The sequence below is a fragment of the Fusarium musae genome, chromosome 4 (assembly GCF_019915245.1).
Source record: "Fusarium musae strain F31 chromosome 4, whole genome shotgun sequence".
Classification (NCBI taxonomy): Eukaryota; Fungi; Ascomycota; class Sordariomycetes; order Hypocreales; family Nectriaceae; genus Fusarium; species Fusarium musae.
Window position 1 is genome coordinate 2,920,405 of NC_058390.1, and position 24,903 is coordinate 2,945,307.

Consider the following 24,903-nt stretch of genomic DNA (forward strand, 5'->3'; position numbering starts at 1 on the left):
AAATGAGGCATCTGGCCGTTGGGTACGTAATAACGCTATTGGTCCAACGAATGGAATAGAGTTTGCTCAGGGGATGACTGCGCTAGCCAGGTACATGATCCCTGAGTCCTCCCGCTATTCGTACTTTTAATCTACCAATCAACAGCTCGTCTTTACATACCGCTTTGCACTCTACCTAAGGTAGATCAACAACATAACAACACCATGTCAACAACCACGATATGATGGCCGGCCTCAGCCGAACGGAATTATTTCAGGGTATATATGCAAAAAGTACACGCACGATCTGGGGACGGAAACTGTTGGGGATTCGAACTGAAATTATAGGAATAGGCAGATGGGGTTTATCAGTACTTAAGGACCGTACTGCTGGAATGGCAATGGACAGTTTACCACTAAGCGAAATACGCTGACAGTCGAGTAGCTCGTCCGACTGTGACTGTTTTTGCATCGCAGTGCGTGAATGCAGGTCATCTTGATCTAAATAGTTCGTTGGATCTACAGGAAGGTGTCTGTGTACATAACTCTTAGTACGCCCTTCGTTTGCGAGATTTCAACTGTGCGATCCTCGTAAACCATTCAGAGATATCTGGGCGTCCATTGCCTCTCCAACGTTAACCCAATCCAACTGCGAAACTCAGTTAGATAATCCTTCTATAAAGTTAGTTCACCACTTACAAGAACGACATTCGGTCGCCTGCCCCAGCTGCTTTCGCAAAGGTCTACCTGTTTTTGGATAGAATACTCTGAATTTGTCTTCTCTGTATGGATCTGATCTGGCATGACGACGCCCATGAGGTCGTGATTCAACATATGGTTCATGATCCCCATGAGTACGGTTGGATCCCCCTTCTCCGGTCGGTCAACCTTGCAGGTTGGAAACGAGGGGTCAGTTTCACCGAATGGAGTCTCCCAGAAATAATCAAACTCATCAAGTATGTAGTCAACCTTGCTCTCATCCATATTGTAGTCTATAACAGTCAGTAAGCTAAAGAAACGAATAAACAGAGCAAGGCATCCATACCCATAAATACAATAACCCGAGTTCCATCGTCAAGTAACTCTTGCAGAGTTGGCCATTCGTCTCGGGAAAGCCTCTTCTTGGGACGAAATACAAGGTCTTTTAGCCCTGCACTGCTGAAAGCTTCATCGAACTTTTCAATCGGTAGGGCGTCAACATTCGTCAGTAGTATCGTTACAACCTCATATGGGTTCTTTCCGATCCATCCTGATATCTCTGTTAGATAGTTATGCAAGGTTCCGGCGTCTAGTTGCCAGCAGTGAGTGTGGCACATCTGTATATCGCCATTCTTGTCTTGTGTCTGAGCCTGTAAGAATCTTACGCCTAAATTGAGTTGTTCTGAGACCGAGATGTATTGGTTGTTGAAGGGAAGCTCTCCAACAAAAGCGCTGTTATGCGTCCCAATGAAAGTGATATCCGAATATTTTCGCCGGCAAAGTTCATCATGACCATTGCATGCCGCGAGAGCTGCCGTAGCAAACGCTGATACCAATGAAACTCGCATTGCAAAGAAACAGAAAGGTAGTGTCTGGGGAGACTGCGAGTCAAAGCAGAGCCCCTCCAGAGGAAGCTTAAGACTATATATATGACAACATCTTCAACTTTAAATTACCACACTAATACTGGCTGCCAGCATGTTGCCTCAAGCCTTCGCAGCCACAAATAATATCGAGTGATCCTACCACAAGTCGGATAATACGATCAATAGTTCGACGATCTTAACATCTGTTTTCGGCGCCTTCTTTATGCACCCACTCGTGGTAAGGGCTGGTAGAATGCAACGATGCGATGGTTGGCTCAGAACCCCAGTCGCAACATCTCATCAGCCACATCCTCCCTTTGGAGATCAATGCAAAGAGAAGATGATTAGGTGGCAATAGCATTTTGGGATATGAATGGTAGGAAATCCCTCAGGAACCAAGAAAGCATGAGACTTGAGAAACTGAAGAGGATGCCAAAATAAACCCAGTAAAGAACCCCCTAAACCTAGACTGAATTGCCTAAGCTTTCTCATCGCTTAAGATAAAGGTCTCAAGTTTTCTTGCCTTCCCTTGGAAATGATAATTTGATGTTCACTCACGACTCAGTATAGATGACTGCGTTTAGACACTGGAATGGGGAACAACGTCCAAGCTATAGGCTCTTAACTATTTATAGCAGTTGACGTGTATAGGTAAGCATATGACACAGGCATCCAAGATTTGTTATACTAATCCGGACTATGTCAGCGAATGTGCTTGTATGAATAGCTCGGTAATTGAAGTTGAAGAGTCAATGGACGCAGTGACAAAGAAACAGCTTCGTCTTGTAAGACTCTAACTAGACCCACTCTGAGGCACTGGAGCTCGAAACACCAACTAACAATTGCCAGCGCGAGCCTTTGCAACTTCCTTACTAACGGTACAATCTGGCCACATCAAATACCAACCTATACAGCTGTTCTCAACTAGATTGATGCCAGCAATTTCCTTGCTCTTTTAACACATTCACACATATTTCCGGAACTCACTAAACCTCTACCAATGATCCGCTACCCACCATGTCTGGCTATTTGTCTATGCTAGGTTGGGCCTTTCTTCCAAATGTATGAGATTCGTTCACGGGAACTTGCTTGACCTGCTAACCGCTTCATAGCTTGCAACAGGATGGCTCCAGTCCATCTATTATGGTTTTACCGTTCGCGCCGGCGATCCCAAGCCTGCCCCTGGCTCTGCTCGCTATAACTCGCATCGACGCACCATACATATCCTCGTTGTCGCTGCCTACCTCTGCTACACAATCTTCGAAGCGGACTATGAACAGCGCCGTATATCCTCATACTATGCAGACCTCGGAGTGCCACTCGATGCTGCCGATCGTGAGATCAAGACGCGCTTCCGCCGCTTGGCTGCCATGCACCACCCAGACAAGGCAGGCAAGAACGCAGGCGATTCTGCTACCTTTTTCATGCACCTAAAGGTTGCCAGTGATACGCTACAAGATACCGCCAAAAGATTTGCATATGAACGCTTCGGACCCGAGATTGCGCGGTGGCAGAAATGCGTTACCATCAGAGATTATGTTACTCGTGGTGTTGTCTCCGGTATCCTGCCTCACTACGTTGTGGCTGCCACATCAATTTACGTTCTAGGCTTATTTGGCTACATGGAGTTTGGTAAATACTACCGGTGGCTAGTTCTGATCGCCCTTTGCGTATTCGAGCTCCATGCCGTAACACGTCCCGATTTCCCACCTTTTGTCAATGCCATCAACGCCGTCCTCCTCCGATTCACATCTTCGCCACCATATCTACCTTTCCAGATCATCTCTCTCGCCCGGAGACTCACAATTACTTTCTACATTGCTCTCAACCAGATAGGACCTCTCATTGCGTTCATGATCACGGGGCCAGAAAAATCTGAGGAGGACGACGAAAAGGCTATGAGACAAAGCCTACATCGCCTTGAAATGTTGACAAAGCAACTTGACGGAGATGCTGTACGACTATTGGATATGGAAATGGCTCCTTTTAAAGGTGACAATGATGCAACGTCCAATCTACAGGGCAAGATGAGGGAGTGGCTTGTACAGAACACGATCAGAGCTGACCCTATGGTTAGAGATGCCATGGGAACGTCACTGAGGAAGAGGAGAGTTGATGCACCTGCCGGTGCAAAAGGTAACAGATAGACAAACTTTATCAATATCTATTGTAGTTTTTTCAAGTATCAACCACTAGTTAATCTGTGCTCTATGCAGGCAACTTTATGAATAGCATGAAATACAAAGCACTGCCAAACCCCATTGTAAATGACATCAGAAATGCAAGCTATACCCAAGACCACTCTTTGACTCCGGGTCGTTAGTATGCGTGTGTTGTAACAAAGGTTATGCGGTACCTATTATGCTTATGGGACCGCACTTGATTGAAAGTTGAGGACTCAAAGTCGTGAAGCTCCTCTTGTCTCGATGGGAATGAGACAAATGCCAATAAAAGCCGATGAAATAAGGACTGCAGACATAATAATAGGTGTAGTAGCACCATCGCCGGGAACAGTAGCGGCAATGATGGGTGCCATAAGGCCAGTGATACGGTTCAGGAAGCTGGCCACGCCGGTACCAGCGCCTCGAACAGGAGCAGGGAATATCTCAGGCGTGAAGGCGTACAGAACACCGTACATGATATTTTGGGCGAAAGCCTCAACACAAGACATTAGTAGTTGGGCAGTTGATGTAGTGCCGTAGAAGACAAAGAGGAAAAGGAACACCGCGGAGAGGAGGGTGGAACTAGCAAGCGTTCCTCGACGACCGAGGAAGGGGGACGGGTGATCAACGAGGTATGCAGCGAGAAGAGAACCAGGGACGCCCATGACAGAGGCGATGGCGTAGTTGCGGTACGTGTCTGATGAGATGGTATCTGTTTCGGACTGCATGTTATCCGATGCTTCGTTATGTGCACGAGCAAAGTATTGAGGAAGGAAGGCATTGAAAAGGGGATATCCCATGCCAATCGTAGCCCAACAAAACCAGATTAAAGTAGTTGCCATGCCGAGGGTCTTATTCCGGAATAGAGGTCGCAGACGCTCTCCGGAGAATGACTGGAGCTTCTCCCGGAGAAAACCCATAGTCGATGGAGCAGGAATCTTCTTCTCTGCGACATGGGCCAGATCCTCGCCATCCTCACAAGCAACCAAGTCGAGAAGCTCCGAAGTAAGCCAAGTCTTGGTACCATTACGGTATGCCAGACCATGAATGACAGCCACAGCCTCATGTTGGCGACCCTTGTTGAGAAGAAACTTGGGTGACTCGAAGAGATGAAAGACGAAGAATCGGACAACAAACATGGCGAAAGTAACAATGCCGATGGTGACAATGAAGTATCGCCAACCCTGCTCAACTGGCCAGTTGCCGATAAAGTACCATGCAATCAGAGATGAGACAAGTTGTCCAAAGGGCCACCAGACGGACAGCAGAGTGAGCAAAGCGCTGGAAGCATCAGGGAGGAATTCCAGGAAGAGAGCACCATCAACAGGAAGATTGCCGCCGACACCGAAACCAAGGGCACTGAAGAAGAAGCAAACACTGCCCCAGCTTTGGGCATAAGCGGACATGATGCCAAAGACACTGGTAATAAGCAAGGTAGTGTTGAAGGCAATGCGACGACCGAGGAAATCGGACCCGATTCCCCAGAAAAAACTCCCAATCGATAGACCAACGAACAGGGCGCTGGTTGTGTATCGAACTGTCTTTTCATCGACACCGAATTCTCCTGATAGGGATGGGAGACAGAGTGACACTCCCTGCATCCAAAGGTTGTCGGCGAACCATCCACATCCACAGAGAACAAATAACTGCCAGTTATAACTGCCCATACCGATATCTCCAATTGCCTTATTCATGAGCTTTGATTTGACTGAAACCTCGTTAGCTCATAATGCAGCAGCCTTAAATGTAGCACTCACTCTCATATGTCGTCCATTGACCTCGTCGCCCTTCTCTCATTTCTTTGCGTAGACCATCTACCGTATACTCAGCAGCATCACCTCCCAGCATGCCCTCGCGTTCTTCTTTCATCTCCAAATCATCCATCTCACCCTCCTCCCGCGTTTCACCATGACCGACGCCCTTCGCTTTAGCCGCTTGGCTGTAAAGATGAGCTTCCTCCAGTGGTACCAAGACGCCGATATAGTCATCCACTGACTCGACGTACCCAGAGCCGAGACGCCATGAAATGCGCATTTCAGAAGCTGGTACTTGAAGTAACAAGATGATTATAACTTTAATTGCACAAACATCAAACAAAAATTGGATATTTTCAGGAAAGCGTGATGCTGCAGCTCGCACACGAGAGACAACTTGGATTTGGAAGATGAGATAAAACTGTGGCTTGATGGTTGTTAAAAAGAGCTTGAACGGAAAGGATTATAACTGTTTGTTGTTGAGCTGCGTCACTGAGCGGAAGAGCCGATCGTGAGTTCCGGTAGCTTTGTTAAGAGTAGAGAGCCGTAAAAGAGAAACCTCGCGTAGAACAAGTAAAACAAAGAGTGACCAGAGTGATTATAATGTAAGAACTAACAAAAGAAAAACAAGATATTCAATTGTACAGTTGATGAGAGGGTGAAACAAGGCACAGACTTGGAGATAAGAGGACAAGTCAGAATGGAAGTTAAGGTGGATAGAACCAGCAAGTAATATTGGTTGTTAGGCCCGAAATAGGAGGCCGTAGGTCCAATTTTTGTTGGGTCCAGGGGCTTGGGAGGCGCCAAAGCCGGGCATCCATCAGCATCATCAGGGCACCCATCCATCCCGTCTCCTGTGCTATGGGGGCTTGGCATCAGGACTTCTGTTACCGCCCTGATCTTGTATAGCACTCGTAATGTTCCTGATAATAAGGCATTTCTTGAAAAACATGGCATTGCGTCTTTCCCCAAGAGAACTAATAATGAAGCAGTAACTCAGCAAGTCCCTCTAGGTTCTTAAATTCTGCTAAGGGCTGCGATGCAGATGAATCCTCAAAGAGACCAATGTTGATAGTCTGGATACGGAGTACGGTGGATGGCTACTAGATCACCATTACCAGGCCGCAGCCGACATTGCCATGCTGGAAAGTTGCTGATCAACTTCATGATACTTGGTTGAAGCGCTGAGTGAGCGGGGCGCAGCTATTTTCCATTCGAGTTCCAGACCTGATACTTTCTCCTAATTACAGCCGTGGAATTGTTCCAGACTCCAACCATTTAATTGGAATGAGAACTTTGACAGGCGATTGTCTACTGTTAAACTTTGGATTGTAAGTTCTTATCGGGGCCAAGCTAGCTTGTCGGGAATAAGGCTTGCGCGTCGATCCGCCCCTTTCGAGATTTGAAACTAAGGAGAGTATGGGGTTTGTACCTCATGGTATCCGTAATGTTATGTTACTGTATACACATGAGATTTCTTGTCTCCAGAGACTATCCGCATATTGTGCCTATCCACCAGTTAGATCTGAATCTTAAGCTATAATTCTGCCATGGACTGCGTCGCAGTTCCAAAAAACGCACAGCTTCCATTCATCAGCATCGGATGGTCTCTCAATACTATTCCCTACAATGGAAGGATGACAGAGATCTCCTTGACCTGAAAATGACAAGGCCAAGGGGTGCAACTTGGGAATTGGAATATTGCGAATCCGTAGTACGGAGTACAGTAGTTGCTAAAGCTGCACCACGCCGTATGATTGCGATAGTCCGGACGGCTGAGCGATAACCCGGTGTGGCATACATATTTCCATCTTGTAAATAACGTGTTCCCGGCCACTCATTTATCGAAGTTGTGCTTGTTCACCCCTTCGTGTAAGCTATGTTTCATATCGGCAAGACTCTTAATACAGAGAAATCCCCCATGACCGCATGGCTTTACCTTGATAAAGCAGGGCCTTTGCCATCAATGTAACTCCTGGGCTTAATGTATTCCAATAAAGCTTATATGCTGCATAACGAGTCCAAGTCTTTCGCTATGCTAGCTATTGTAGTTCACTTAAATTACCTTGCTTGCATGATGCTCCTCATTAGGACCATTCTGCATTTCGTGTCCGCGCCATGAACCTTGATGTATTACCATCACTCTCATTACTTTGCTGAAATCCATCATTCTGACATAGCGCCAGAAAGTGATCCCATGCACAAATCACCGGCTGGGCCCCAAGGGCGTGATGGCCGCGACTCCAAAAACTCCATGCGTGGTATACATAGTGCTAACACAAGCCCAGCTCGTGGGCGAAGAAAATGCTGGAAAGAAAATGCCAGACACGCCGCTCTAGTCCTCTTCCTCGCTGGTGGTCTCAATGTTCGCCTTTGGTGATTTCTTCCGCTCTTTTTTGGCCTTGGCTGCTGGAACCAGAGCAGTATCACGCTCGTCTGCGACGTCACCCTCAACGACGAGACCCTTGGCGCGAAGAGCAGCATTGATCTGTGGAACAGCCTTAAGGAAAGCGTTGTACTGCTCGATGGAAAGTGAAATACCCTATCCAACTAATCAGTGAGATGTCCAATATGAAAGAAGCCTTCGAAAATACCTTCTTGCCAGGTAAAGTCTTGCCATCCTTATCATAGTACTCGCGAATATTGACAAAGGTTTTCTTGCTGAACTCTGATACACCAACACGGCGCTTGTTTGAGAGCTGGACATGTCCTGTTAGCGTGCGAGCCCAACGGTAGATGCTTCGAACTCACGTACCTCCCAGAATGGATTTCCATCATCATCTTTACCATCCGACTCAACCGATGTTCCACCCTTGACTCTTTTAGAAACAGTCTCGGGCTCGCTGTCAGAATCGGCAGCGCGCTTTTTTGCAGCGGATGTACGGGCCATTTTGAGAATCGCAAAAGTCCTTTCAAGAGTTCGACACCCTAATGCTGTTTTGTTGAAAGTCGTTTGAGATGTCTTGTCACTTTTGGCTTGAAAGTTGAGCTTGAACTACACTGGCCTCCTAGGTAAGTAGGCTGCGGGAGACGCGACTGGAAGCTACGCGCGATGTGACACCAATGCACGTGATATGTCAAAACTGGACCACTCGGCAAACCACCTCAGGTTATATAAGTACATGTTGGATCTTATCAAGGATGCCATCGTAAACTAAACTTTCCGGCTCGACTGCTGAAACTCATTGGATGCCGCATTCCAGCTTGATATAGACCTCGGCTTCAGGATTATCCTCTCTCGTCACCTCAGATATTTACTCAAGTTTTCACCATCTAACATCAAGTAAATTAAAGATCGACCGATCACGTCAAGGCGGCCTAGGGTACATAAACCTGGCAAGGTTAATCAAACGAAACAAGACATCACACAAGAAAGATTGGACGCCGTAACTCTGCAGTGGAGATAATTCAGGGGCAGTATTAGACTTTGTTGCCGTTTTTAGTGCACGATGGCAGTTGAAGTCCACTATTTTGTGACACGGACCGCACCAGCATGAACTTGTTGCCTCGATCTTAGGTGATAGAAAGATTCGAACAAAGTTAGGATGAAATTGGCATACCCTCTCACAGCCTATTTTATCAAGCTTTCTCTCAATACTTGGTCGCAGCCCTACCCTGGGGTTCAGGGGCTATGACCCCTGAAGACTTGAAGACAAGCAATTCCAATGCTCGGCAATTTGAGGCTAAAAAAGCCCACCTGGCACCTCAGACACGCGACACCAGCTGCTGTATCCGTAATTCGGCCCCATCCATTACCCCCAGCGTTCCAGACAAATTCCAAACCTTGCACGATTCCTTCATTTCATTCCCTACTGTTATCTAGTCTACTGTCTTACTCCTTTTGCTCTCGGTTTCAGTTTTATTCACGTTTCTCATCTCACTCTCTATTTCCACTGGCTATGCGTACGGGAGCTCGCCTGGGTTCCAGTGTCTTCTTCGTTCGTTAGGAGAGCTACAACATCTGGGTCGTGTACCGAAACAACCCTTGACAGCCTTCCATTCCCCATGAGTTCAACCGCATTCCCCAACCAGAATGCGCCTCAGCCAGGTGCTTCCCTTACGAACCCGCCAAAGCCGAAGGCCATAGCACTCAATGGATCGCCATTGCCTACACTTTCACATACACAAGACGACGGCAAGCCACTGTTGACAGACAAGCTATCAGATGCAAATGATCTTGCCAACAAGACGACTACAACAAACGACGCAATGAACTCTGGCAACCCCATTACGAACTCTACGAGAACCGAAACGATCAATACAAGAACCTCAACCGAAGATGGCACTCCAATTACAAAGGTTATTCACTTCTTTGCTACAGCGACTCCAGAGTCACTCGCCGGCGTGGCAGTTGGTTTCGCTGCTTTCACATACTTCACTATGGGACGCTTGGGTCTCGTCCTAATCGGCGCTTTGGGCGGAGTCGCCGGATTTATTTCATGGGAAGCGCGTAACCCAGAGATCGCCAAAGCTGTGCGAGGAGAGCGAGGGATCGACGTTATAGATAGGCTTCTAGAGGCCAGAAACAACCAGACAGGAGAGAAGCGCGAAGACAGCAGCGATGATGAAGAGCCGACCTTGAAAAATTTCGACGAGTTCCGACCAGAGACCCGTGAGGCACTTGGGGGCCTCGTAGATGCTATTGTCAGGGACTATGTTAAGTGGTGGTACAGCCCGATTGTTCCGACTGACCACTCGTTTCCTTTGGCGTGTCGCAAGACGCTCACATCTTACCTGCTCTCCGTTTCTAGCCACCTGAACCGAAAGCGACCTGCGGATGCCTTTCTCGATCTTCTCACCAACTCGTCCTCCATTATCATCGTGTTCATGTCTGAGCTCGCATCCGCTTTCTCCGAACTTCCCCCAGATAGTAGTATGACTGCTGCCGACGCCGTTTACAATTACCTGGCGTCCAACCCCGACTGCCATTTGGCCAATCTCTTGAATCAACGTCAGCAAGCGTCAAAATTCAAAATGGTGGCCGAGGACCTTCTTGGTTTCCTGGACCGAAACGCGTACAACTGCGACCCGGCCCGAGTTTTCTTGCGTGAGATCCTCGCGAACTCGGTTCTTGAAAAGACTCTACATACCTGCAGTCAAGCCGATTGGATTAATGGATGGATCGTATACTTGCTAGAAGCTGGCGAACCAAACCTAAATCAGGCTATCGATGTTGGCATGCAGCGAGCTCCGGAATCGAGCGTGGCGGCGACTAACGTCTTTGCGGATTTGGATGGAAATGTCGGAAACATTGGGATCGCCAAGCCAGGGCGAAGTTCTTTGGAGACGGAAAGGGCTCGGCGCAAGGAACCCCTTGGCCACAAGAAGAAGCTAAGCAAGGCGGAGGAAGAGATGGACGAAGCCATGCAAGAGATGAAACGCATGAACGAAATGATTGCCGAAGAAGAAGCACGACGAAAACGAGCGTCGGTGGTTTCTTTTCATGATCCACCAAAGGATCCCAACAATGCTGGAAAAAGGTTGTCTGGTGCGCCAGATCTTTCAGCCGTTACGAAACATGATATGCCTCTGCCATCGGCGACATCAACGGAAGGGTTCTCATCAAAGAGTGACATCGTCCAAACTCCCGTCACACCTCGATCACCAATGGATTCCTCCAGCCCTGAGTCGTCCCCTCGTCGATCCGACGGAACTCGCTTCACTAGCTTCGACCAAATTGTGCCACCAGGACAAGTAGCAGACGAAGGAGAAGAGGATGCCCCTAAGAAAGCTCCTCTGACCCTTCACAATGCCACAATAACTCTCCACGATGATACCCCTGGCGAGCCAAACAGAATTCGCAGCAAACCTAACTGGGACTACTGGGTGCAGGTTGAGCCGTCAGCTACTGCGTATCCTGGATGGATGATCGTACGAAGATATGCAGATTTTGAAACTTTGCATGAGATCCTTAGACGAATTGCCAACATTTCTGGTGCAACTGCTTTCACCGAGTTGCATAAAGACCTGCCTGACTGGAAGCTTCACACTCGTGAATCTTTGCGCGGTGAACTGGAGAGATACCTTCGAGATGCTTGTTGGTACCAGAGCTTAGCCGAAAGCGAAGGCATGAAGCGATTCCTCGAAAAGTCAAAGGGGCATACCCACAGCGAATCCAAAGCAGGCTTTGGATGGGAAACCATGGGTAAGGGTATGTTGGATGCCCTGACATCAGGGCCCAAGGGTGCTATGGAAGGTGGCAAGAGTCTCGTGGGTGGTGTCACTGGAGTTTTTGGAAGTAAATTTTCTGGTCTTAGCAGGAAATCTACCCAGTCAGTAGATCTAACGGCCAACTCTAGCCGGCTCTCGACCTCGACACCTCCCAGCCAGCTAAGCGGTGTAAGATCTCCCGTCCGCTCTGCGAGAGATAGCATGGACAGCCAACGCTCGTCTATTGTATCATTGCAGCCAGGGAAAATGCCACCGATGGAGCGTCGTCCCAGTTATCAGTCACAAAGTGAGTCGGATGCGGACATTCGTCCCAGCCGTTCGGAATGTAAAGAGTCTGCTTCAGCGTCGGCGAGTGCTCTTCCTAGTCGGGAGCATAGCCGTGCACCTAGTCTTGCTCAGCTGCGGTCCCCATCTGCCGTTAGCCTCGACTTCACAAAACTTCCGCCCCCTCCCGATCAGATTGCGGACGATTATGGGTTGCCTGAAGGCAACATTGATATTCAAAGTGCAAAGGGACAGCAGGACCGCAAGGGCTCCCAGCAAATCCCAACACCTCCCCCTTCGGTGACTGACGGCAAGAGGGCGTCTTTGAAGCCTGGTAAACAATATACCCCTCTGTCAGAGCCCGAGACTCGTGTTGCGGTTGAGCTCCTGTTCGCTGTCATCAACGAAATGTACACCCTGTCATCGGCGTGGAATATTCGACGTACTCTTCTAGCAGCGGCAAAATCTTTCCTCCTACGACCTGGCAACCCGTCTCTCTTGACTGTGCAGTCATTGATTCAGAAATCCGTCATTGATGCCAATACATCGGATTCAGGTATCGCGGAACAGCTTCGCAAGATACGGGAAAATATGATGCCAACAGAGCACGAGCTCGCGGGCTGGCCGGCTGAGCTTACAGCCGATGAGAAGGAGAAGCTCCGCGTCAAAGCCCGCCGACTGCTAATTCAGAGTGGTCTTCCAGCTGCTCTGATGGGTGTCATGGGCCAGGCGGCGACTGGCGAAGCACTTGGCCGAGTCTTTGACTGTCTGCAGATTGAGGAGGTGGCAAGAGGGCTTCTCTTTGGCCTGATCTTACAGGTTGTTCGAATTGTGACGCACTAAAGAGTTGGTACGAGTAATATTTAATGTGATGGGACAACATGAACGGTGTTTGGTGCATTCGGGGCTGGCTCATCTCACGAAGTGCACGTTGTGATGTACGAATTTTGAAAGGACAACAACTGGCAACGGAATGGAGCAAAGGAATTGATGGTTCTCTTCGTTGTTGCACAAGGGGCGAGCATCTTGTAATGATAGATACGCAGACGAGAGAGACCTAGATGGTCTCCGTCGTTATTAATATGGAATACTTACAGACAGGTTCAACTGACTCGAGCCGAGTGTTATCGCACCTGAACGCCAAGAGACTGCACCATGCGTTTAGGTCCAAGTCCCCATTCCACCGTCGTTGAAGCATCCACGAAGAAACTCAAAAAGAATCACTCCACGGATAATCCGACCTCCGTATAAGCATAATATCGGGAGTGTCCACACTATGAGCTTTACAAAGTATAGCCCTTGTTTCCGAGCGGTGCACATCGTTTTCCGATGACGGTCCTTCACTAATTTCCGACTGGTCCTCTCTCCACCGAGTGCTCAAAGGGGGCGATGTTCGGCATATCACAGATAAACTGGAGGCGTTATAAGCCATATCGTACGATAATTGTCGATGATTGACCACTCACTTGGTTTGCACGTGGAGAGGGAAAAGAAGACCCGCAAGGAAGCAGGGGTTTGGGATGAACGGTCTACACAGGGGGAGTGGATGACAACAACAGGAATAGAGGCATAAACGACGTGCTTGGCGGTAGACGTGGGCTGCATCACCCAAATACAACATCTACTGGGCCTGTTTGGCCTCGAGAATCAGTTCTATAGGTCGTTATACGCCTTGGTAATTAATATCTCGGCCAGCTTCTAACATGAGTTAGATTCGAGAAACTGATTGCTTTTGCAGGATGCATGCATGGTTTGTTTGGCCTTACGTCTGTCACATCTGGCCTTCAACACTATCACATATCATCTTGTTATAGCCGACGATCCTGCAGGCTCAGTTTCTAAAACCTAAAGTTTCTTGGCAATTAAAGGCGTATGCATAGTACGTACCATGCATGTCTCCTTGCCATCTTGGTACGGACAACCCCCAAAGGTTGCATGATACCCTTGTCCATGCCCACATCTCGCATTGTATCACAAGCCCACAAAGAATCACTTCGATACTACATGCCTCTTTGATCACATCACGGGTTTCTTCCGTCTTGACTCTTGAGAGGAGAAGATAGGGAGTTACGTTGAAAGCGCCTTGGCAGAAAACATGCCAAGATAATATCATTATGAAGAAACTAAGAGTAGTAGTACTATGATAGGGTGATATATGCAACAAATTAACAGTGCATTGATACAATAAAAGAAGTGAACTCAGTTCAAGAAAGGAAATACTATGATAAATGACAGAAGCCTCCTGCTTGCGCCCTATGATGATACATAATAAAACAATGAATGCATGATATGCTGTTGCAGCCGTAAAATGTCATGAGTAGACGTAGCGCAAATATGCAAAAAAAATGTAGAAAATGCCGTAGGGGTATCAAAGGATTGTAAATGGTTTGGCCGTGAATCGTTGAAATGCGATACAGTTTTGGCAGGACTATGGTGACAAATATCAGAGATATGCTGAAACTCATCAGGGGCGATAGACAACATTCGTCAGTAGAGGTAGGTCATCTTCCGTCTGTTCGTTTTGTTTGGTAGCAGACGAGGTTGGTGGAGATGCAAGAGGAGAAATGGCACGGCATTCAGAAAAGTCCCGTTTCTTCATGGCGTGTGCTTCTCCGGAAAGCCCGTTGAGTAGCTCGTGGCTTCTCTGACGGTGAAGTTCAATGCGTTTTGTTTCAATCAGGTTGTTTGGGGGCTTAGGCTCATATACCGGCTGCTTGCCCATCTTGGTAATTTCATCCTCAACATCGGCTAATAGAGCGTAAACATCGTCGCCAGCATAGATACGAATGCTCTCCACATCAGAGCGATTCAGAGATCCGGTGCTGGTCACGCGTTCAGCGCTTTCTTTCGTAGCCTCTTCTTCGATCACAGGCTGTTCCAGGATGGTGCTGGGTACTTGAGCCACAACACGTTGGGGAGAAGGTGAACTGGCAGTACGAGATGAGATAGCGGTCTCTTTCGAAGGGCTCCGAGGGGGGGTTGAGATATTGCCAATGCCAGATGAGGATGGGCCACTCACTACAGGCTCACGTGTCATGCTTGGTCCGCCAAGAGGGAGACAAGCAGCTGCAGCAACGTGTTCAAGCAACTTCTGGCGAACACGAGTACGTCTGTTCTCAGCCTGCTCCAGCTTGTTCACCCAGTCGTCAATCGAGGCATCCAGCTCGGTAAGTGCCTCTTCCTGCTTCAGCATAGACTCGTTACTGAACTTGGCCACGCGAGGCGAACGCAAGTACTGGCAAATGCGGGAGTGGAGATTTTTGCGACCTGAGCGAAGGGCAGTGTAAGTGCGGCGAAGGTACTCGGTCTTCTCATCCAAATGGCGGAGTTCCTTTGAGAGCGCCTCAACATCTTCGGCCCTTAGAACCTCGAAGCGCCCGACCTGTTCGTAAGCTTGCTTTTGAAGCGACGCAAGTTCTGACATTTCGATTTTCTCTAAAGCCTCCGTATGCTTCACACCAACTGGGAGGTTCTCAAAGGCCTTTTGTTCTGAAGTAATCCTATTCTTCGATTCTGTCCTCTGGATGATCGGTCCGTTGTTGGTGCGCTGATCACGTCTCTTCCTAGGACGACCTCTGTCCATCACTGAAGATTCTGAGCCACCTCTTCGATGCCCTACCCGAATAGAATCAACGGGAGGGGTATAACGTCCATCAGAAAGCTGAGGAGATTCAGCTTGAGGCTCCATGAGTGGTGCAGACACTGGGATGGGAGTCGTTGAGCCTGTTGATCCAGATTTTGGTGTTGTAAGATCGGGCATGGAAGAGTTCGGGGTGAAAGAGGTGCAACTTTGGGGAGATGACTCGCTGGTGCGACCCCTGCGAAGAGGCTCGTTCTTTACAGGGAAGCAGTTCAACGACTGTTGACGACGGAGTAATGGCGACTGTCCTCCTCGTCTAGGGATGACCAAAGGGGCCAGGTGTCTTGGTGAAGTTGGAGTTGCACCTCTGGAGTCCGCCTCGGTCTCACCCTTCATCGAAGCCTGAGGGTCGGGGCCCTCGTCATCGCTCGACGCAAAAAGAAAGGTGTCGGTAAGATGATAGTTTCTGGACGAATTGCCAGGTGCACTAATAGAGCGCTCGTGGAAAGGTGGGCGGCCAGGAATTGTTGCTACGATGATATTAGTCTAGAATCCAACAGCCTTTGCCAAGCATGTGACTTACGAGAGTCCATTGAAAGCTCCTGAACGGTTGTCATAGGTCCAACCTCAGGCACACTAATTTTGCGTCGTCGAGCCAGGCTGTGTTGATTCAACCGCTTCTTCAAGCCATTGAGTGTTGTCTGCTGGTTGTCTGTCTTATCACTTGCTGTAGTTGAAGGTCCCATGGTTGTCTTATCTGGGTCTACCGCTTTACTGCTGTTGAGGACGGGCAATTTCCTCTCCTTTGGAAAAAGTTGATACTTCTTCGACGGATCAGGTTGTTGCATTCTCCAAGTAAATGGTTTCTCCTGTGGAGGTAATGGTGACAATTTCTGAAAAGAAAGCATAGGTAAGCTCGGGTTGAATAAGAGGATAGTGAAACATAGGGAGGACATACCGAATCGTTGGGTGACTGCGAAGACTGCTTGGTTATATAGGTGGTGTCGATATCGACGATGCACTTGGCAATATGAGCCATTGCGTCGAAACAATGCTACCAGATCGGGCAGCCACAATGGGAAGTAGGAGGGCGTTAGAGATTAATTGCCACGGCGAGATGGCACTACCGTGGAGATGAGAGCAATAAGCTATAGTATGAAGCACAACAATACTGGTCCGGTTTAAGTGTTTCGGATTCCTGGGACAGATGGTATATAACAGTTCTAGCTGTGGAAGGGATCCCAGACATTGCTTTTGCGCCAAGCTGTGAGCTCTCCGGTTAGCTTTCTTCGTTTGTGGTTGGACATGCACTTACCGGAGAGCAGCCTCAATCGACCCCTTGTTCTGGACAATCCATGATGGGATATCAGGCCCAGGGCCTGAATCCTGGTCAGAACCCATGGCCCCGCCTGAAGGATATGGTGTCACGCCCCCAGAGACTAGAGACATCCATAATGGTTAGAATCAGGGATAGGAGCACAAAGAGGTCTGGGGCACACGGGACAAGGAGCTAAGGTGAAGTTGACGAGCAGACGAAGGCCAGGAAGGTCATGGTTCTTGATGGATGGTCCATGCTCCCCGCAAGGCACAGGTCGGCCTAAACTTTGTCAACCGGGCTCGGAGTGGGTTCGCAAAAAGGAATAGATCAACAGGGCCTGTCAGAAATTCGAAGTTGTTTTTGTGGCTGCCAACGGTTTTTACTCGACGCCTCGTTCGGCGGTTTTGCTCTTTGGTTGCCCTCCATCACTTCCCAAGCTCCCCCTAGTCCCCTAGAACTCCTTAGTCAATCCATGTCTCATACTGCCCCTGGGCCCAACCTCGGCTACTACGTTAGCGGAACCGGGACAGGGTGTCTTCTCCACCATGACGGACAGAGATCAGACCCTAGAGGTACTGTGACTAGTTGAGCCGGAGGGTCTTGGCACACAGCTCCCAAAGCAAAGACGGAAACTTCCCATCAATCATCATCCACGAGGAGATGAATAACTGTGGCTCGTGCGATTGTCTATCATGGTGATGCGGTTAAGACTAACAGACTCAACAAGCGAGAGGAAAGGAAAAGGAGGGAGAAATTTTCGATGAATTTATCTTGTCACACGGGAAAGACGAAAGCCCAATGCACCAGTCCTTCCAAATTGGGGAGTGGCTTTTTACAAACAGAGACACTCCCCGTGGAAGGCCTGTTTCAGTTTCCATCACGTATCAAATCTGGAAGGAGAGGTCAAAACGGACGGGAGGCACGCCCCACGGGCTAACGGTGCCGTTGGGTTGCTTGGCTCGACATGTTCTATGGTTACAGCAGATGTCTCCGGGAGGATAGGGTTTCGAAATCCAATCTGGCATGGACCAATTGCAACTATTGCACGAGTAAGCTCAACCTGCACTGCAACTATATCATCGTGTTGCCTATCGGAGTTGAAGGCTTCATTATTCATGCTCCCTCACGTGCGGTGCGGAAAGTCGACTATCCGATGTCCGTCATTAACGCGTCTCTGTATGATAGGGCCCGAATACTACTCTTAGAGTTTTCCAGTCATCTTGTGGCAATCATGCCGCTGCATGCCGTCTTGTTTTCCTAGCTATCATTTTACTAACTTAGTATCCATTGCAGAACATGTTGCCCCCGCTGTATTAAGATTTTGATAGTCGAGGTTCCTTTGTCCGTCATATAATTGTAGTATGTATAATAGGGATATCACATGAATATGACGAGTTGACGAAATGATAGTGTTTTTTGTCTTGGCTAGAGCGCGACTTTCTTTGCTTTTGTTCTCCCTCCAACGGCTGCAGGGATACCAATGGTGGCTTTAACCCCGACAAAAGGCAACGTTGATCACTTAGACGCAAAACCCGGATGCAACGTCCACTAGAACTAGGGCGAGCAGAAGATTGCCGCCTGATCTACGGAGAGTCGATCGACAATGGCAGCAGTATTTGAGAATAGAGACAATACGACAGTGACTTCCGGCCAAGATGAAGACCCTTCGTCCCATCCCCCGGCACTTACCTACTTCCATAGGTTTTTGGCGGCGTCTCGAAACATGCTGACAAGTGTGGACTGCTGCATATTGCATATCGCATATGATATGCTTCCGGTGTTTCCTAAAGTTTCTGAACTGCATTATACGTCATTCAGTCTTACATAACTACCTAAGGTGCCTTGCCCTTTTTTGCTCTTTGCTTTTCCCGCTTCGTTTCCTCTTTCCACTGTCCGCTGGAATTCTACATGCAACCCTGGCCGGAATATTTAAATAACCTTACCTATAGTGTATTGTGAACTCGTGTTGTCTCTTGAAACATAACCGCTTCTGGAGCTAGTCGACTGTTCATTTCGTATCCGGTGCAGGTTGTCTGTTCATCAGTAGGTTGTAACCATACGTGACGAATCTCCTACTCTCTTGGTTCATTGATGTTGATCAAGTGACTGCGGATAGACATTGATTATTTCCGATATGCATATCCTTTGCTACTGTATTATCCGGACGACGCTATAAAGGGCAATATTATAGTCCATATAGCTATACCGTGACTTGATATGCCATCTCGAGGAGCTGGTCCACTGCACTGCAACATCGTGAAGCTGTTGCACCATCCCCTCACCATGATGGTATGAACCATCTTTGATCTACGGCGCTGTGCCTTTTTCGACTCTCATAGCTGAGCTCGCTTATCCGTACAGTATGTTGAGCTGCCAGAAAGCATGGGCCCCTTGTTCTGTCCCGTGCTTGCGGTCGGTCCGGGTTATCCACCCGGTCAAGGGTCAATTAGAACATCACCCTTGCCGATGGTTTTAGAAGGTCTCAGATCTAGGCACACATCCTCAACGCCGGTGTTTCCAATTGCACCACCCATGTTCGTACAGGTGAATTTTTCATCTAGGTGAGTGATCGTAAAGCAGAAATGATAGGTGTCTCGAGTCAACAATACCTAGCCAGTATTGGTCTGCGTTCAGACCTCCAGTGTCAGTTTCAGCTGTCAATGGGTGAAGATCAGTTGCCTTACTCATCGTTCATAGCAAAAGTCCGTGTCATGATTATACTCACTGAGAGATCATGCTCTCAAAGCAAACGCGGGACGTGAATGAGACAAACTGACATTGGTCCTTGTTGGGAAAAAGTATCAGCCAACCGGTAGTGTTCTTGTTCACCCGCCTGGGCGGCACAGTTATTATCTAAAGCAACAATATTGGTTTCGAGGCATTGGGTATTCCCGTCACATCTACCCTTCAACTATCCCTGCGCAATAACACAAGATCCTGCATGTCTGATATGGTTCGTCAGTGATTCAAGCCAAGCCATGAGGCAAACCAGACTCGCCCAGCCCCTCGACATGAAACAAGCTTCAGCCTGGTATCCTGTTCAGGAACAAATATTTGAACAATCGGGTAAGCACAGCGTCAAATGACAGGGGAAATGGCGTCCATAGGCCTTCAGTAGTTGGTCTGGGTCTTTTTACATCCAAGTGATCCCTTTGCCCAACCCGTTAAAGCTGGACAATTAAGACATCCAGCCGTCTGGGTGACTTTGTGGCGCTTCACTTATGTGCCCAGGGTAGAACACGTGGAAGTGAAAGTTAGGTGCAGCCCTACATGCTAACTTAGATATCGCGGATCATTGACCACATTGTAGTTAGATATCATCTCGTGTACGACTAGTCGGTTTCATTCTCCTATCTTAGATCTCGGCTACAGATAATTACAATGGGCATTGACTTCGTAGGCGACACCAAGGTATTTCCCTACAGATAATACATGCATCCACCTAGGAGTGATCACCAAGAGGCATTAGATCTGCTCTATGTTATGATCTTTTGGGTATATCAGAGTAGTGATAGTGCACCTGCAGGCAAACAAACATGTTGAACAGATAGTCACAATGGACCTATCGGAATCATTCAGCTCGGACAATGAAGAGCATGTTTCAAACAAGAACGAGGCCTCGTCGTTGGATGAAGTTGCGAAGATCTTCGCTGATCAATCAATCACTTGCAAGTCTTAACACATACGGAGGCTTGGCAGCGTGGCAACCCTACCTCTTACTATTTCTAAGACCGCTTCATGTAAAAGCCGGTTTCGTCAAGGTCAAGACGTTGAGTAGCGATGCCCATGTTACATAACTCAAATCGATAGCACCCACATGCTAAGACCAGGGGAGAAGCTACTAAACAGGGCTACCTAGGATAGCTTGCAAGAATCTAAGCCTCCACTGCTTCTGCACGTCCCCTGCATTAAATCAACAGCTGGGATCCCCCACCCGTCAACTCGCACCGCTACCACCGCAGACCCGGCCCAGGCTCGCTTGCGCTTTGGTGGTTTCGTGGGGTGATATTTGCTCCCTCACCATGACGCCTCCTGCAGCAGCGCCAAGTAGTTTGCCCGGGAGTATCGACTCTAAAGACTTCTTCAGTGCCGTCATGACTTCCTATACGGAGTGTCCCCAGGCCAGCAGACCTAGGAAAGATTCCGCTATCGCAAAGTGGCAACTTTGATCAAGTGAGCGGAGGCTTTGCTTGTGACGAAAGTTGGAGCCTGCTTCCCTCTAGCGACGAGACACTTCCCAAGTTTCGTATGGTAAGGGCCTCAGTACCCTTCATGATCCTTGGCCAACGTTGGACAAGGGATCATTAAGGACCCTCAATTTTGCTCCTACTAAAATACCGGTACATCGGAGAACCTGTCATGACTCGGAGATGACAATATCTGCGCAAATATTACCTTCGGTATCGTGACAATTTGACCGCTAGGACAGAAATATTGTCGAAAACCTAGGTCCCACCAACGGCTGGCCTAGCCCGTTTAGACCCTAATAAAGTCGAGTTCGTTTTGCAGCTTAGGGGATTCGAATGGAAAACCCATATCAATAGCTTCTACTCATGCAAAACACTAATCTGAGCCTTGCCTTCACAGCAGTTGCATGTTTTGTGTGTCTATTCTCTAAAACACTATGTATTTCAGAATAAGGCGTGTATAATGGTGAGAGCTTCGGACCTATTGTGTTCGACACATTTGGCTGGTGCCCTATTTGCTTCGAGATATAATTAGAACGGATATCAGAGTTTCTCTCTTCCGGACGTTATTTCTCGCCTCTGACTTCAATGATAGCCCTGTTCAGGTGTGCCAAGCCTCCCAGCTCCATGGCCCGTTGCTAGGGATAGACAGGCTGGCTATAGGTGGTTATAGATATCTGTTGGCATCTTGAGCCACGAATAATAACACATGATAATGGTGGGAATGTCTTTGTGAAGATAGCCGGGCTTTTCTAATTACAATGAGTATCGGACTGAATAGTCAGTCGTGTGAGACATTTCTGGCGGGAACGTGGTGACTTCTACTCCATATCCGGCCTGACTCCGTGTTACTGCCCGGGCAATTGGATGTCATGCCAATTCCCGATGGAGGCCATTTTCGATTATGGATTTCATTACCAGAGCTATGCTGCACGTGACAAGACCCGAAGATACAGTCACCTGACACTTAAACACAGCATCACTTGACTCGAGACTACTGGATCAATTTGTTCCAATTTAGTGTCGCCAACGGACCTAAGGCAGTTCACATACAAAAGTCCCTATGAGAAGGCCACTATCTTCATGTTTGATACGCCTTTTGGAAGGTGGCTGCTGGTCTACTGTGCGGGCCATCTCACGTGATGTTCTAGAAGCGGAATCTGAATGGAAACGCCTTGTTGTCATACCTCACTGAGCCCACTGGAATAAAGCTGTGTCATTGGCGATTCGACAGACCCTCATGTCGTGGCTCTCGTCACTCAAGAAACCTGCGATTCTGCGAACTTGTCAAGTCAAAATCACCCACAATCGCAATCTAAGACGAACATTCGCAACAGTCAATATGGCGGCCAATCGTGATCCCAGCACCCTCTCCAACTATAGCGCTTGGCGAACTCGCCATACGACTGCTAGCTTCAAGATCGACTTTGAGGACAAGGCGCTCAAAGGTTCGGTTGTTCTTCAGCTTGAGTCGCAGACCAATAAAGAGAGCAACGAGATCATTCTTGACTCTCGATATGTGGATATTTCTACCATCCGTATCAACTCAACAGAGTCCAAGTGGGAACTGAAAGAGTATAATGCACCCCTCGGCGCCCCTCTTCACATCCATGTGCCAGGCGGAGTTGCAAAGGGTGAACTGATTGATCTCACCATTGAGCTCAAGACGACGAGCAAATGCACTGCTCTGCAGTGGCTTACTCCTGCCCAGACCTCGAACAAGAAGCACCCGTATATGTTCTCTCAATGTCAGGCTATCAATGCCCGCTCTATTTTCCCGTGTCAGGACACTCCTGATGTGAAATCCACTTTCACTTTCAAGCTCACTTCTTCCCTGCCAGTTGTTGCGAGTGGTGTTCCTGTGGGAGACCATAGTGCCACGCCTGGTGAAGAGAAACTCTATGAGTTTGAGCAAAAGGTCCCTATCCCCTCTTATCTCTTTGCCGTAGCTTCTGGCGATATTGCGACTGCGCCTATTGGCCCTCGGAGTATTGTCGCCACAGGTCCCAATGAGCTGGAAGAATGCAAATGGGAGCTGGAGCGTGATATGGAGAAGTTCATGGAAGTGGCAGAGAAACTCGTCTTCCCCTATAAGTGGGGAGCTTACAATGTGCTGGTCTTACCCCCAAGCTTCCCATATGGAGGTAGGTTTTGCTATTAGTTAAAAGGCAAGAAAGGAAATTGACCTATATGACTCTAGGTATGGAGAATCCCATCTACACGTTTGCTACACCTACTATCATTAGTGGTGATCGTCAAAACGTGGACGTAATTGCCCATGAATTGAGCCATAGCTGGAGTGGTAACCTGGTTTCCAATGCCAGCTGGGAACATTTGTAAGTTCAAGATGACCAATTGCCCGAAGGGATGATGCTAATGGGGTTCAGCTGGCTAAATGAGGGCTGGACGATGTACCTTGAGCGTCGTATCCAAGCAGCCATCCACGGTGATGCCGAGTTTGATTTCTCTTCCATCATTGGATGGAAAGCTCTTGGTGCGTAACGCGATATTGCTATTGGGACTTCGGCTGACCATATATCACAGAGGATGCAGTGGAACTCTTCGGCAAGGACCATGAGTACACCAAACTTATCATTAAGCACGAGGGTGTAGACCCTGAGGATGTCTATAGTACGGTTGCGTATGAGAAGGGCTTCCACTTCCTCTACTACCTAGAGGGCGTTGTTGGCCGAGAGAACTTTGACAAGTTCATTCCTTTTTACTTCACCAAGTGGTCTGGCAAGTCTCTTGACTCCTTTGAGTTCAAGCAAACCTTCCTCGACTTCTTTAACAACCTCGGAGATGAAAAAATCTCCAAGAATGTCGCCGAGATCAACTGGGAAGAGAAATTCTACACGCCCGGTCTACCCCCTAAGCCTGAGTTCGACACTACACTGGCGAACCAGTGCTACGACCTCGCAACTAAGTGGAAAGACGCTGTAAGTTCCGCCGTCCATGTTGTGATATTTCTACGCTGACTTTTATCAGAACTTTACACCAAGCGCCAAGGATCTTGAGAACTTCACTGCCAACCAGAAACTTGTTTTCTTGGCTGAGGTGCAGCAGTCCGGTGAGCTGAGCGCAGACCGAGCGCAGCTTATGGGGAAAACCTACGATTTCTTATCGTCCAAGAATGTCGAAATTTTGTCTGCGTATTATCTGATTGCTCTCAAAGCTCATGATTCTGCCATCTACCAGGACGCCGCCAGTCTGCTTGGACGAGTTGGTCGAATGAAGTTTGTGCGCCCTTTGTTCCGCGCCCTCAACAAGGTGGATAGACAGCTGGCATTGCAAACATTCGAGAAGAACAAGGACTTTTACCATCCAATTTGTAAGGGTATGGTCGAGAAGGATCTCGGCCTTTAGATATGTGATTACGGAGGGGCAGTCCTTAGAAATCCACTCTCCCAATATAAAATAATAGACTCAATCCAGCCATTCTGACTTTGCCATCACTTCATCCCACGTCTGACTCTCTTGACGAACAAATTTCACAGTCGAGTCGACATTGTCAGCCCCGAAATTGCCATACAGGTGGGGAAACCCGCCCTCCCATCTGATGGAATCAGCAAACTGCTTGGATTCAAGCTTTATGACCCAAAGTGAGGACGATCTTGTAAAGAACAAGTCTGCGGTCTTGGGTACCTGTAAACTGCATTAGTGAACAGTAACACTGTCTACGAAAAGCGCTCACTTGAATGGACGTGCTCAGATGTACAAAGCCATCATTCTGATCAAGGTCCGATAAGGGATGTTCCTTGGGAAAAGGGTCACCAGGCGGCGACGGGACAATCTTGTAGATGAACCTCGGAGCTGACTCAATAGACATTCTGGTAGAATCGACCAATACGTGACTAGATGAAGAGTAGAGATGTGATTGAACCCCCACCACGATATAACCTACCTAAGCACTTGGTCATATA

The 24,903-nt window shown here is 48.2% G+C and overlaps 7 protein-coding genes across 7 annotated transcripts; 3 read left to right on the plus strand and 4 right to left on the minus strand.

Moving 5' to 3' along the window:
- Nucleotides 1-553: 553 nt before the first annotated feature.
- J7337_005813 (uncharacterized protein) lies at nucleotides 554-963 on the minus strand (the record flags this gene model as incomplete). Its single annotated transcript, XM_044823487.1, has 2 exons — nucleotides 554-628; nucleotides 679-963. 2 exons carry the CDS (start codon nucleotides 961-963, stop codon nucleotides 554-556), a joined length of 360 nt encoding a protein of 119 aa, XP_044681978.1.
- Nucleotides 964-2,561: 1,598 nt separating this feature from the next.
- Nucleotides 2,562-3,691, plus strand: J7337_005814 (uncharacterized protein; the record flags this gene model as incomplete). The annotated part of the gene is made up of 2 exons (XM_044823488.1): nucleotides 2,562-2,606; nucleotides 2,657-3,691. The coding sequence occupies 2 exons, from the start codon at nucleotides 2,562-2,564 to the stop codon at nucleotides 3,689-3,691; spliced, it is 1,080 nt and encodes a 359-aa protein (XP_044681979.1).
- Nucleotides 3,692-3,942: 251 nt separating this feature from the next.
- On the minus strand, nucleotides 3,943-5,740 carry J7337_005815 (uncharacterized protein; the record flags this gene model as incomplete). Its single annotated transcript, XM_044823489.1, has 2 exons — nucleotides 3,943-5,414; nucleotides 5,464-5,740. 2 exons carry the CDS (start codon nucleotides 5,738-5,740, stop codon nucleotides 3,943-3,945), a joined length of 1,749 nt encoding a protein of 582 aa, XP_044681980.1.
- Nucleotides 5,741-7,795: 2,055 nt separating this feature from the next.
- J7337_005816 (uncharacterized protein) lies at nucleotides 7,796-8,350 on the minus strand (the record flags this gene model as incomplete). The annotated part of the gene is made up of 3 exons (XM_044823490.1): nucleotides 7,796-8,002; nucleotides 8,055-8,159; nucleotides 8,216-8,350. The coding sequence occupies 3 exons, from the start codon at nucleotides 8,348-8,350 to the stop codon at nucleotides 7,796-7,798; spliced, it is 447 nt and encodes a 148-aa protein (XP_044681981.1).
- A 1,115-nt stretch (nucleotides 8,351-9,465) lies between these two features.
- J7337_005817 (uncharacterized protein) lies at nucleotides 9,466-12,738 on the plus strand (the record flags this gene model as incomplete). Its single annotated transcript, XM_044823491.1, has 1 exon — nucleotides 9,466-12,738. The coding sequence occupies one exon, from the start codon at nucleotides 9,466-9,468 to the stop codon at nucleotides 12,736-12,738; it is 3,273 nt and encodes a 1,090-aa protein (XP_044681982.1).
- A 1,621-nt stretch (nucleotides 12,739-14,359) lies between these two features.
- Nucleotides 14,360-16,514, minus strand: J7337_005818 (uncharacterized protein; the record flags this gene model as incomplete). Its single annotated transcript, XM_044823492.1, has 3 exons — nucleotides 14,360-16,005; nucleotides 16,059-16,368; nucleotides 16,434-16,514. The coding sequence occupies 3 exons, from the start codon at nucleotides 16,512-16,514 to the stop codon at nucleotides 14,360-14,362; spliced, it is 2,037 nt and encodes a 678-aa protein (XP_044681983.1).
- A 5,808-nt stretch (nucleotides 16,515-22,322) lies between these two features.
- Nucleotides 22,323-24,346, plus strand: J7337_005819 (uncharacterized protein; the record flags this gene model as incomplete). Its single annotated transcript, XM_044823493.1, has 5 exons — nucleotides 22,323-23,124; nucleotides 23,181-23,316; nucleotides 23,368-23,474; nucleotides 23,525-23,919; nucleotides 23,969-24,346. 5 exons carry the CDS (start codon nucleotides 22,323-22,325, stop codon nucleotides 24,344-24,346), a joined length of 1,818 nt encoding a protein of 605 aa, XP_044681984.1.
- Between the last annotated feature and the right edge of the window lie 557 nt (nucleotides 24,347-24,903).